Here is a 14,246-nt window from a genome sequence, read left to right on the forward strand (position 1 = left end):
GGCTTTTTTTTTTGCAAGTATGGCTGCCAGGCTATAGTAGGCTGTGGATATTGATTGGCACCCCACGTAATGAGTCAATCACTTTTCGCAAATGGTCTCGAATCCCACCAGAAACACTGTTTGATAAGCTGGCTTAGCTATTTTATAACCACTTGGCTTCTTTTCCATGAAGGGGTTAGTGGCAATACTTCAACAACATTGTAAAATCGTATGCACACTCAATTAACTACATTGATTACATTATCATTACATTTGCAATTTAATTTAGGTGATATCCTGCTCCCCCATCCTTCTTCTGAAGGACTGAACATCAGCATAACCTTTACAAGAATAGGCAAATATTGATATTGGTAAAATTAATGTGAAAAATGTGTATCGGTGCAACAATAGTTTAAGGAGTATAATGCACTGGTAGCTGAACATTTCTAGCACTCGGGATAGTTTAGCTAGAAGAATGGTGGAGACATACATGTTCCAGGCCACCATCCATGAGGCAAAGGAGTTGATTTTTGGAGTGGGTGGGGATTGGGGCAAGTTGAAGCGCATCACTCTGAGATGATATTTTCCGCATGAAAAACATTTGCAAATATGCTGCTGAGTGGTGGGTGTGTCAGGTACAGAGGATATGGCATGGGCAAACGAGCTATTGAATTCTATGTACTACTCCACAAGGATTCCAGTGCACAAATGTGCCTGTAGTGGAGCTATTAGTGGAGGAGGATGAGTAGTACCAAGAATGGCTAGTTCTTGGGTATGCAGTTGTAGCTGGTTGAGGCTACCCGAAGATGGCCAGAACAGCGGGACATAGCCTGAATTGTAAGTTGTTGTTGATTGAGGAGCTTTGGTTGCTAGCTGTAGACTGCAGCTGAGGAAATATGTTCGGGTTGACTGCTGGTTGAGAGGTAGGGGTCACTGTTGTTCCAGACGCAGGAAGCACGAGTTGTGCCAGGGAAGCCTGTGGACTGGAAATAGCAACGGTGACCTGTGACAGGTATTTGGGTGCAACAGGTTTGCAAGCTGTATTGTGACAAAAGTAGCCGCAGTGACTCGTTGTTCATTGTAGCAGCGGCGTCACTGTGACTGGCGGTTGCATTGGTATGTTGAGATGATACTGTGGGAGACGCATAGGAAGCCTGACCAGTGACAGGTGGAGTTTCGTCAGCTTGTATGTGTTGTTGCGTCAGCCTGCAGCTTCAAAGAGTCATGGAGTTCATCCTCGGCATGACGCAGGTTTCTGGACTTCCGCTCCGCCAAAGGATCCAAGCTACGACAGCCAATCCGGCGGAGCGAAGGACCGCCCGAGAGCCAGGTCCAGCGCCTCGACGAGCCCCTCCGCACGATCAGTGGTTGTCTGAGCAACCCCTCACAGCACTATCGGGACGCGTTGCTGGTTAGGTGATAGCTAACGCTATCGCTATTGAAAACAAGCCCGCGTGAGCCGGTAAACCCACTATTTTACATTGCTATTTTACGTCACGCGCTCAGTTGATAGTTGAATAATGCAATAGCTATATTTATATTAAGACAGTTATACACATGCAGTGTGACTTAGCTGGTTTTGTAGCGGAGCAGCTAGGAGGTTGCAAGCTGGTGGTGAGGGATTTCACTGGCGTAACTTAGCGATCTCAGTCAAGCAGCTTATGACTTCTCTAGCAGCAGCAGCAGCTCAGAATGACCGACGACGGTTTATCCTGTTAAACTTCTCTAGTTAGACCTCCAACTTCTCTAGTTCGACCTCTAATTGCTGAGAAACTAAAACCGGGCACCAAATGCACAGATGACACAATTAGACAATTGGCTGCCAGGCTATGTTAGCATTAACATCATTGCAGCCATTTCTTGGCCGCCACATTTGATTTCACCACTTTTTTCACCCAGGCTTTTTAAAGCTGCACCATTGTTTTTGCAATCTGGCTGTTTTTGTGTGGATTTCACTTCTTTTAGTACTTTATAAAGCACCAAAACCAGCATATGGCTGATGTTGAGGTTTTCTTTCTCACATTTCTTCTTTTCTATGTAGATACAATGATGATTGTTGAAGACAGACTTATAAATGTATTTCATTGCATGATTTAATACAGTATTTGTGACTGAATTTGACAAAACAAGGCTTCGACGCACAAAGCTTTGTTAGGAGATATGGCGATTTTAAGCAATCATTGTGTAATAACTTCCCAGTGCCTACAGCTGTGCAAACAAAATTTGCACCAATTGTTCATCTGTTCACTAGCTATCACTGAGTGGGTGTATACATTTCTGATACCAAAACTTTGCCCTGTTTTGAGCAGCTTTTTTCGAGCGGGTAATAATATCACAGGTGGTAGTAATAGGGTGGGAGGGTGGGGGTGGACGGTGGTCTTAATATGCGGGTATAAAATGAAGTAAGAAGACGATTGAAATCCAGAGGCCAAGTTTGGGCTCTCCATGGCCCTCCATGGCCCTCAAATTACTCCAAATTGACTGAGAGCACAATTGGCGAGCTCTCTGTGAAGTCCCAGCTCACTACACACCATTGTCACAAAGCCATGGCCATTTAATGGTGCCAATCTCACACTCGTGGCTTTGACAGGGTCAGAAGAAAGCTGCTACAGAAACCAGACTTGCCAGTGCTGAAGGAAGTACAGTGTGAAATATGATAGTGTATTAGACCAGCAATCCATTTCTGGTAAAATCGTAAGTTTGATTTTGTGTGTGTGGAAGCCTTGCTATATGAAATCCGGTCACATTTGATAATATTATTGTAATACTCTAATAGAGTACACATTTTTTGAGGACTTCTAATAGAACATACACAGAATGTTCTAGAACAATCTAGTAGCTACTTCTATTGGTAGACCTATGGAATTACAAATGTTTGATTATAGTTAAGCAGATTTCAACTAGAAATTTCATTTATAAAGCAGAAATTAAGTGAGGTGATCAGCCAAGGTTAGTGGTTAAGGATGCAGTTGTTAGGTATGGAGATCCCTGGTTTGAACTCTGGTAAGTTTTTTTGACATTTTTTGCACAACTTTTTTACCCTGCAGTGACTGCTCTATTAGAATATCTAGATCCTGCAATTTTGCACTTGCTTGGCTTTTGTTTATAACTTTGTTGCTGTAACTCTATTGCTATTCAAACTATCAAAAGGTACTGCTACGATGATCAGCCTATCTACACACCAACTTTCAAGTTATTTCTATACTCGGTTTACCCTGTAGCCGTGACAGAAGTTTTATCTTTTTGTAGGTAATAAATGCTCATAACTCCTTGAATATACCTCAGATTCAGAAACGACTTGGCGTGGGAATCCATCATTACACACTCTTCATTTGTGCCAAAGATCAAGGCAATCAAGTTACATGTGTCCATTGTATAGCAATTTTTGCAAAGCATGTAGAAAGAAATCAAAGCCACCGTAGCCCCCACAAGGCATAAGAAGAAAAAACGAAGAAATTAAAATGAAACTTTGAATGCCCATATTTTGCAAATGGCTGTTGTGAATTTAGTCAAATTTGCTGTGTGGCGTACCCTACTTGGGGATCAACTATAATGCAAAAATCGTGTGCATTGGAGAAGGGGCCATGAAGCTATGCACGCATGAAAAAGCTGTTTTCTTTCTTCCTATCACAATACTCACGGTGTGGATGCCAGCTTTCTTGGCTGCACGACACACTACTGTGTGTCTTGATCTTTAGTCTTTAGATGATGATCAATTTAAGCATGTTTCATTTTAATAATCTTGGCTTGTAATATTCCTGTTTTCCTTATGGTTTTTAGTTAACTTTGTAGCATAAACTATTCATCTTCAATAACACCACGTACCTCCAAGGAAAGTACAAGAGATATGCAGCTATGTTTGTACAACAAAATACACTACTTATAAACACATATTGTTTGCATTCAAGTTTGGTTGCAGTTGAGTATGATGATCGTAATATGATATGAATGCAATTTTTTATGAAGTTACCTCCATTTACCTTACATACTACTGTACCAATCTACCTTGTGTTTGTTTACAGCTAGAGAACTTGCATAAACTTACCATCATTATCTGATATAATCACAACTGTTACATTTGGACTACTAATAATAACACCATTGAGTGATGAGGATTGATTAATTGTGAGGAGAAATTCTTCATTTTCCTCAAACACATTATCATCATTTATTGGAACATCAAATGCAACACTGATCTGTCCAGCAGGTATTGTCACATTGTATGGTCCAGAAATGTAGTCAACACCTCCTCCTGTAAATTATAAACAGGAATCGTCAATGGGTTAAAGTTGAAGGTAATAATGTATCCTTACCAGTAGCTGATCCATCAGTACTAAACACACCTATAGTAATATCAGTTGATGATGGGTTACTGAGAACTAGTACAGGTTGTGCTGGTCCATCATCTTCATTAACATTGTATGTTAACTGGTTGAATTTTACAGTGGGTGCTACAATGAAATGTGTACTCTATGTGTAGTCATCAGTAAACACAAAAATACAGTATAACTCTTAGCATCTAATTTCCCATACATTTTTTGCATCTAATTGACTTATTCCTTTTTGTAGCTGGATGGAAAGTGTTTTGTCTAAACCATCTATTTATTGGTTTAGTAACTTTTTAGCAAAGTAAGTAGAGTATCACGTCCCTTGTGTGAACGTTTGGTGGCAAAGGTAATTTGTGGTTTTAGTATGGTATCCTTAATGACAAGGACAGTTTTTCTGCATCAGTTTTCTCTTGTATACTAATTAGACCTCTGTATTTGTGCTGGCTTGTTTACTATACTAGGTGTAGTGACCAGTAGTGTAAAGAAATGGATTCTATTGCTGAAGTGAATATTACTCACGATATTTTCTCAACTTTGCGATGTCACAAAAATAATAATGGTTAAAAGCTCTTGTGTGTTCAAAGCTACCTAGACTTCTCTGTTACTGGGCACTAGCTCGCAGGCTAAACTATTGTACTGTGTTGTGACTACAGATCTGTAGGTACATCCTTTGTCACAATTTTACAGCAAGTGATTATTTTGAAGGTACATTTAACCCATTGTGTAACTCGGCAAGTGAAGATGCCACTTCTCTGAACTTGCAGCCATGAGTAGAAGGTACATTACAGTACATCTTCAATTGCAAGCTTAACTTTTGTATGAAACTTGTAGGGTGTGTGTGTGTGCGTGTGTGTGCGTGCGTGTGCGTGTGTGTGTGCGTGTGTGTGTGTGTGTGCGTGTGTGTGTGTGCATGTGTGTGTGTGTGTGTGCTAGAACTGCACTTTGAGGGTATGCATATTTTCAGAATTTTAATGGTTTCCAGTATACTGCCATCTTAAACAGATTTCCATTTCATTACTGAAGGTTTGTACCTTGATAAATTACCAGCATATAAAAGAAAAGTTGTTTGTGCATCTTCAGCAAGACATTGCTTTGCAAACTATGGGATGGAAAGCATGGTTTATTATACAGGAGTGCAAAAGCACTTCTGCCAATAGCTATACAAGTACAGCATTCGTTTATTTTTGTGTGGTAAAATTTCATGGATTATTTTATTTTGTTTAATGAAAAAGGGCAAGGTGAGTACAAAAGGCAAACACCTATAGGAGTATCACCTACAAAAACACAAGATACAAAATAAAACAAAGCAAAACAAATTACACACCACTTCAGGACAAAACAATTAAGTAACAAAAAAAAAAGTGGGGTGTCAGCATAAAAGTGTTTAAACAAGAGCAATCATCTTCTGAAGCATAAGTCTAATCTTTAGTCTTCAGATGATGATTAATTTAAGCATGTTTCATTGTAATGATCTTAGCTTGTAATATTCCTGTTTTTCCTCGCGTTTTTAGTTAACTTTGTAGCATAAACTATTCATCATTAGGGAACTTCAATAATATTACGTACCTCAAAGGAAAGTATAAGACATACGTATGAGACTATATTCAGGGCATAGGCAGGGGGTTCGGATGGTTTGGGTGAACCACCTTTTTCAGTGGCAAAAAAAATTAAATAAAAAATTGCATTGAACTTTTATCCTTGATACACTGCAGTACACACGAATCAAATTGTGCTCTAAAGGTGAATCATTAATGATGAAATAGGTGTATCACATGAGCAATTGTGCAAGTGATACCAGGTTGAAACAGTGGAGATCTGATTGTGAAAATGGTGGAGATTAGTTGAAGGGTAGCAGCTGCGGTAATCATCATACAATACAATAGTACTGTATAGTAGGGAACCACAAAGGAGTAGGCGTGGCCTCAGACTGACCCAAAACACTTTCAACAAGTTGCTATGGAATTTTTTTTTTAAATTAATGGAATTTTCTATTGACTGACTGACTGACTGACTGAGTAACTGACTGATGCCTTCAGACAAGTGTAACTTGATAATGGCTAAGGCTATGAGCTAGATTTTTCACCGTTCGATGTCACTTTGGCCTGACAGGTTCCTTTTGGCATACCACTGTACGTACAGTGCATTCTTCATGGACTTACCAGTGCCCTCCTTTGCGTCCCATTCATCTTTGCTGACTGCAAAAAGTGTCAATTCGGCAGTAGCATGTGATGGCTTCTCTTTGTACAGAAACCGTCCGTATTTTTCATAGTGGCTATTTTGATAGCAGAGGTGCTTTTCAAGCAGTTCTTGATTCGAAATGCTGTGTAACGCATTGAACATAGTTGACAACAAAGTGTAATGGATACTTCACTTTTCAGATGATAATTGGGATGAGAGACACAATTTCAAGTGTGGTATGTGTGGATTGCAGAGGTGCTTTTTGAACAGTTCTTGATTCGAAATGCTGCGTAATGCATTGAACATAGCTGACAACGAAGCGTAATGAATACTTTACTTTTCAGATGATAACTGAGGCGCGCGGTGTCATTTCCAGATGCAGTATGTGTGGGTTCACCAGTCATAATAATTATTTACAAAAAAAGTTAACAAACAAGTACACAGAAAAAATTGGAATTTTCAACTAGAGTAGGGACCATAGCACATCGAAAAAAGTACTGAAACAAGTTGGAGTAGTGCACAATATTAAATCACAGTAAAACAATAAGAAAATAATGTTATATCCCTACTGTGCTCAAGAAACCATAATGGAAATGCACAGTAGGGATATAACACTTCTTGACTTTTTACTGCAATTAATTTTAATATTGCGCACTACTCCAGCTTGTTTCAGTACTTTTATCGATGTGCTATATATGGTCCCTAATCTAGTTGAAAATTCCATTTTTTTCTGTGTACTTGTGACATGTTAGGTTAGTATAAAGTATTGAATATGATATAATTATTTACACTGTGAATGTCTGTTTAGTTGCCATGAGGCGAGCATGTGATGTTTCATATGTATTGGAGTACAGGCCAGTCTAGTGACTAGTTGAGAGAAGTGCTGTCAAGAATGATGGTAAAGAATGATGGTAAAATCTGTACTTGGAACAATGTTTTGCCTGGAGCTCAGCAGTGGATCCCAGAGAAGGGCAGCATGCTAGAAGATTAAAGTTGGGGAGTATGCTATCCAGAAGTAAAGATTAGCTAGTTTCATTAATACAGTAGGATTATAGTGTTCATAAACTGCATAAACAACAGCGTACAGTAGGTTTCAGCTAGATAGATTACATAGAGAGAGCTAATTTTAATTTTACTGTCTAAGGGCAGATTTTGTGTATGCATAATTTTCATCTTGAAATAGCTGTAGGGGAATATCCTGGGAATTTCCCAGATATTCCACTTCCAAACTCAAACCCCCCTCCAAAATTTCCTGGCTATGCCCCTGATATTTGTACAACAAAATACACTGCTTTTATAAACACATATTGTTTGCATTCAAGTTTGGTTGCAGTGGACTGCAGTTGACTGTACCAGTCTAGCGTGTACAGCTTGTGTTTGCTTACAACTAGGGAATGTGCAATAAACTTACCATCATTGTCTGTTATATTCACGACTGTTACATTTTGACTACCTATAATCACACCATTGAGTGATGAGGATTGATCAGTTGTGAGGAGAAATTCTTCATTTTCCTCAAACACATTATCATCATTTATTGGAACATCAAATGCAACACTGATCTGTCCAGCAGGTATTGTCACATTGTATGGTCCAGAACTGTAGTCAACACCTCCTCCTGTAAATTATAAATAAGAATCTTCAATGGGTTAAAGTTGAAGGTAATAATATATCGTTACCAGTAGCTGATCCATCAGTACTAAACACACTGATAGTAATATCAGTTGATGATGGGTTACTGAGAACTAGTACAGGTTGTGCTGGTCCATCATCTTCATCAACATTGTATGTTGACTGGTTGAAATCAATAGCCGGTGCTATGTATATTGATATGTGTACTAATGCAATAGTCTCAGCAAACATGAAAATATAGTAACCACATATTATTCAACAAAATGTCACTAATGCAATCACAGCTTGTCTGTAGAAATAGGTGTGATATCTGAAAATAAATTTTAATGAAAGTAGACTACTATTTACTAGATTTAATAGTGGTCAATGTATCATGTGGTGACCACTGCCTTAGTAAGACTTGCTTTCCTAATCAATACCTTTTAATTTGACTGCAATAGTTGTATTAACATAAGTGTAATGCAAAATTCAAAATTTTACAAGCTAGTAGAGATCATCTCCTGATGGGCAAATTTAAGTTTTACTTTTGCCCACACAACTAACTGTATATCAACATTACTAAAGTAGGGATTAAAGTTGTGCTTCAAATGATGGCTTGTTGTTTAAGTATTATTAAACCAGGTGCGTGCCCACAGTGGGTGCACGTCTAGTTTACTAAAATTGTTTTCTTTAAAGTGTGTGTGTGTGTATGCAGTGTGTGTGTGTGTGTGTGTGTATGCAGTGTGTGTGTGTGTGTGTGTGTGTGTGTGTGTGTGTGTGTATGCAGTGTGTGTTTACATATCTACCTATGTTTGTCCAATGCACCCACATGAGCAAAATCATTAAATAATCATAAAGCAGCTTTAATGTAAGAAGTAAAAGCAAAATGAAGCCTGTATTAAACTTCTGCACAGGTAAACTCTGCTCTAAAGTGGTTTCTTTTTGGCAATCTGGAATACGGGTGTGGCAACTCAGCACAGACTTTGTGAATTACCTTCCCTTTGGGGTTTTACATGTGTTTAAACAATGGTGCAGGCCTCATAGACCATTAGGAATAGCTTATCCCTTCGAGTTGCTGAAGGGGGCATATCCCTTAAGTACACAAATGGAAATGAAAAGCAGCTTTGAGGCTTTGTTGAGAGAATTTCACAGGAAAAACGCATTTCAGTACGTATACTACACGGAGTACCGGCTGAATATTAGTGGCGGTGATTGCACGTATCAGCATGGCACAGCTGCTGGGATGGATCCCATTTAAGTATCCGGACGTTAAATGGTGCATGCACAGATATCGGGTATCGTGTCCGTGTAAGAATGGAGCACCATAAATCGCTCGATTTCACTCGACATCAATAAACAGAAGACATTAGCTACCCTGTATTAGTGCAATATAAGAGCTGAGTATTGTCAGCATAGACAGTGTAAAAAAACCCATCATGATTAGAACTTGAAGGGTAACTGAGCTCTGCAGAGAATTTGAAGGTTAGCTGGGCGTAGTTACGTGTTTAAAAATAACCAGAGTATGGATAATAAATGGGGTGGCTGGAGAAACAAAACTACATTCGGGAAGTGGAAGTACATAGCTGAATAATTCTTACAGTAATAAGCGCCTGCGCTTTTGATTGTACATATTGCCTACCATATTGTGCACATGTTTCGTGTCAAGCTGGGTTTGTGGATTCTAACTAAAATGGAAAAGAAAGGCACTGTATTGTTTGACTATATAACTTCTTGGCATTTTGGGTTGTGTTATTGTCGTTGTGTTATATCATTCTGGCCGCCATGCTGTTATTTAGCGGACCATGTCATTGGGACTGTTTGCTGTTATTGTTGTGGTGTCATCTCATTCTTGCAACCATGTTTCTATTTATCAGGCCATGTTATTTGGGACTGTTTATTGATATTTTTTGTTTCATTTGCGACTGTTTTTTTTTGTGATGTCAGATCTCATTCTCACATTTTGTGCAGGTCATGTCATTTGAGACTGTTTGTTGCGGTGCTGAAACAACGGAGCTAAGCTGTGGTGATAATATGTCAAGTGAATCTCAGAACAGGAGTTTCAAAAGCCAATGGTCAACTTTTCAAAGAAGGGCACACCAGACAGCAGTGAGTGTTGGAGGGACAGCCAGTCACCTTTGAAGAAGCGTACCAAAGATAAAACAAAACTATACACAATTGAGTTCTCATCTACCCACCTTCAGGAAAATCCACATGTGGTGGGGTGTTTGTGATCGTTATTGGACACTGTACTGTTGTAAAAAGATGCCTATACGAATCAGTATAAATGAAAAATATTAGCACCAAGTTTGGTATTCAGAGAGTGAAATTAATGTTGCTAAACTGCAGAGTTGTATTATCAGGAGCTGATGCATGATATTGTCACTGCTGATTCCAGACTGATATAGCTACATGTATTGGATGTTGTGGTGTACAGTGTATTATGTTGTGCACCGGCGACCTGTCTCGGGTCTTGTAGGTGTACGGTGTATTGTGTTGTACACTGGCGACCTGTCTCGGGTCTTGTAGGTGTACAGTGTATTGTGTTGTACACTGGCGACCTGTCTCGGGTCTTGTAGGTGTACAGTGTATTGTGTTGTGCACCGGCAACCTGCAAAGCGCTGATACGGAAAATTAACACCTGGATATGGTTTAGTTGGATGAAGAAGAAGATAAACAGCCTGATTGAAGATAAAAGAAAAGACAAGGCATAGAGGACCTACACTTGTCGGAACCCCAGAAGGCACATCCCACTAGTGAGTTTGTTATTGTGGCGTAAAATGGTGGCCGTGTGCTTCTTCATTTGGCCTCTAGCCTTGCGACTGTGGTCAGTGAGGCAGAAAGGAAGTGAGGCAGTGAGGTAGTCAGTGAGACTAAAATTTGAATTTTTGCAATTTTAAAAAAAGTTGCTATCTGGCCACCTGTAAGTGTTTTGTTATAATACTTTTAATGCTGTAGTGTGTATTATATGGGCTAGTACTATTTTGTAAAGGTGATTTTTGTTGCATAAAATGTCTCTAGGGTGATTTTTGAAAGCGGAATTTTGGGCGGCATGCAAAAGTTTCACTGCTATCCCTACTTAAATGGTACGACTGTGCCATTTGATATTTTCAAATTTACAATAGACACATAGTTGCACACAAATTGTAGTTCATTTCTTGTTCAACATTTCCTGTGGTAAAGAATGACAAAACAGGAAGCATGAAAGGTAGCCATGGCCAGCTTTGAGGCTTGCAATCAATAACAAAAACGAAGTGATATCTGTACCAAAGTTAGGAACAAGGGAGTTATGCCCAAGTTTGGAAATCACAAAAGTGGTTTGTTATCATGCCTACAGTGTAATCCCCTTTACTAAAAACCTTGAAAATCAGTCTGTACATGAATTATTGTAGAGCGACCATGCCCCTCAAATAAAGATAATAGCGAAAGAGTACTGACCCTACCTCTTAACAATCTTACTAGCTGTTTACTTAACAATAAACAAGATCAACTCACTCCTTATTGGTCTAACTACCTGCACACCCCTTGGCTGACTCCAGATATACTCTTCATGTATGATGGAACAGTTACAAGAAAAAAAGCAAGCACAATATAAAATTAGTATAATATACAGTAGTTCCAAATGAGACAGGTACCCCTCAGCAACAGCAAGGTCAATGGCTGGAGACATACAGGGAAGCTTACATTTAAAACAGGCGATCCCCTGATACTCATTATTGAAGAGTGCAGCAAGGAGAACCCCAAAATACAGCATAACCACAGAATATGAGGAACTCCACTTCTCACTGACCAAATGGGCATGATGTTAATAAGTGATGCATGGTATATTTGCCTTTCCCATACCTACAGATGTGGAGTACAAGTGGACTAATACAAGTTACACTGCAGCTAGCTGTGCCACAACAAAAAAACTTATATGTTCTTTCTTTTCTTTTTGTGTGCTTTAGAATAATCTAAATGTGACCGGATCTGTGAAAACCCGACATAATGGCACAAGCCTAAATTTTCAGTATAAGCCATTGATTGCAATGGGTAAAATATTTGCGTAATTGAAAAAAAATTTTTGTAAAATTATTAAACACTTTGCTCTTTGTAAAGAAAGGGTCCAATGATAACAACCAGGATATCATATTATTCACCTACTCAAGAGGAGTTCACAAATCTTTGTTTTGTTGCAGTAGACTACAGGATACATAAGTTATGGGCATTTGTTTACATCACGTCAAAACGATGGTACATGATTGATTTTTCTTCACTGATTTCGTCTCTGTATGCAGTGACAATTAATAGTGTAGCACAATTATACAAGGGAAACTGGTACACAATGATTGATGAAAACACAGAATGGGCTAACACTACTGACTCACCATCATTATCTGATATATTCACAACTGTTACATTTGGAATACCAATAATCACATCATTGAGTGATGAAGATTGATCAATTGTGAGGAGAAATTCTTCATTTTCCTCAAACACATTATCATCATTTATTGGAACATCAAATGGAACACTGATCTGTCCAGCAGATATTGTCACTTTGAATGGTCCAGAACTGTAGTCAACACCTCCTCCTGTCATTATAAACAGGAATCTTCAATGGGTTAAGGTTGAAGGTAATAATGTATCCTTACCAGTAGCTGATCCATCATTACTAAACACACTGATAGTAATATCAGTTGATGATGGGTTACTGAGAACTAGTACAGGTTGTGCTGGTCCATCATCTTCATTAACATTGTATGTTGGCTGGTTAAATTTCAGAGTTGGTGCTAAATTACAAATAACAATATACATATGCATATATGTACTCCATATTTTTATGATCACTCACCATCATTATCTGATATATTCACAACTGCTACATTTGGACTACCAATATTCACACCATTGAGTGATGAGGATTGATCAATTGTGAGGAGAAATTTTTCATTTTCCTCAAACACATTATCACCATTTATTGGAACATCAAATGGAACACTGATCTGTCCAGCAGATATTGTCACTTTGAATGGTCCAGAACTGTAGTCAACACCTCCTCCTGTAAATTATAAACAGGAATCTTCAATGGGTTAAAGTTGAAGGTAATAATGTATCCTTACCAGTAGCTGATCCATCAGTACTAAACACACTGATAGTAATATCAGTTGATGATGGGTTACTGAGAACCAGTACAGGTTGTGCTGGTCCATCATCTTCATTAACATTGTATGTTGACTGGGTGAATTTCACAGTGGGTACTATAATGATATTAATATCTAATCAAAAACAGCCAAGCTGTAAAAAAAGATGCGGCCCCCATAAAGGCCATGGTGAAAAAAGATGTGAAATCCAAGGTGGCGGCCAAGAAATGGCTGTGATGGTAGGTTAATGGTAAAAATTTTAATAACGACAATTCAGGTGAATTTGGTGCTAAGACCAAGCGGCACAAAATTCATCTGAATTGTCGTTATTAAAATTTTTACCATTTACCTACCATCACAGCCATTTCTTGGCCGCCACCTTGGATTTCACATCTTTTTTCACCATGGCCTTTATGGGGGCCGCACCTTTTTTTACAGCTTGGCTGTTTTTGATTAGATATCACTTCTTTTTGTATTTGTATACTGCAAAGCCGGCCAATGGCTGGCTTTGGGTTTTTTTTAACCCATGTGTTTTTTCTTTACCACAGGAAGAAGAAAAGAACTTAAAGAAGATTTTTAATACTTCAATTATTTTTGATTTTATTAGTAATTATACAAATTATATACATATATTTATTACATGCCCATTATTCCCCACAGGATATTATTTTGCAGCTGATCTCTCTACTGGGTGACTTGAAATGTAGCTGAACTATCTATAAGGTGACCTCTTCTAGCTGATCTCTCTACAGGGTGATTTGTTTCTAGATAAACTCTCTACAGGTGATTTGCTTGCAGCTAAACTCTCTACATGGTGGTTTCTTTGTAGCTGAACTCTCTACAAGGTGACTTCTTCTAGCTGAACTCTCTACAAGGTAATTTCTTTGTAGCTGAACTCTCTACATGATGGTTTCTTTGTAGCTGAACTCTCTACAAGGTGACCTCTTCTAGCTGATCCTTCTAAAGGGCGATTTGTTTGTAGTTGAATTCTCTACATGGTGATTTGTTTGAGGCTGATCTCTCTACATGG

At 38.7% G+C, this 14,246-nt stretch overlaps 1 protein-coding gene across 1 annotated transcript in view; it reads right to left on the reverse strand.

Annotated features, from left to right (window-relative positions):
* LOC136250734 (adhesion G-protein coupled receptor V1-like) overlaps positions 1 to 14,246 on the reverse strand; it is a 55,609-nt gene that overhangs the window by 25,576 nt on the left and 15,787 nt on the right. Inside the window, exons 6-13 of the mRNA XM_066043311.1 lie at positions 13,196 to 13,333; positions 12,928 to 13,134; positions 12,728 to 12,865; positions 12,461 to 12,667; positions 8,165 to 8,302; positions 7,897 to 8,103; positions 4,293 to 4,430; positions 4,025 to 4,231 (exon numbers count right to left, since the gene is read on the reverse strand). Of these exons, the coding sequence (XP_065899383.1) occupies positions 4,025 to 4,231; positions 4,293 to 4,430; positions 7,897 to 8,103; positions 8,165 to 8,302; positions 12,461 to 12,667; positions 12,728 to 12,865; positions 12,928 to 13,134; positions 13,196 to 13,333 (1,380 nt within the window). The remainder of the gene's footprint in view (positions 1 to 4,024; positions 4,232 to 4,292; positions 4,431 to 7,896; positions 8,104 to 8,164; positions 8,303 to 12,460; positions 12,668 to 12,727; positions 12,866 to 12,927; positions 13,135 to 13,195; positions 13,334 to 14,246) is intronic.

Source organism: Dysidea avara, chromosome 1, assembly GCF_963678975.1.
Source record: "Dysidea avara chromosome 1, odDysAvar1.4, whole genome shotgun sequence".
Lineage (NCBI taxonomy): Eukaryota > Metazoa > Porifera > Demospongiae > Dictyoceratida > Dysideidae > Dysidea > Dysidea avara.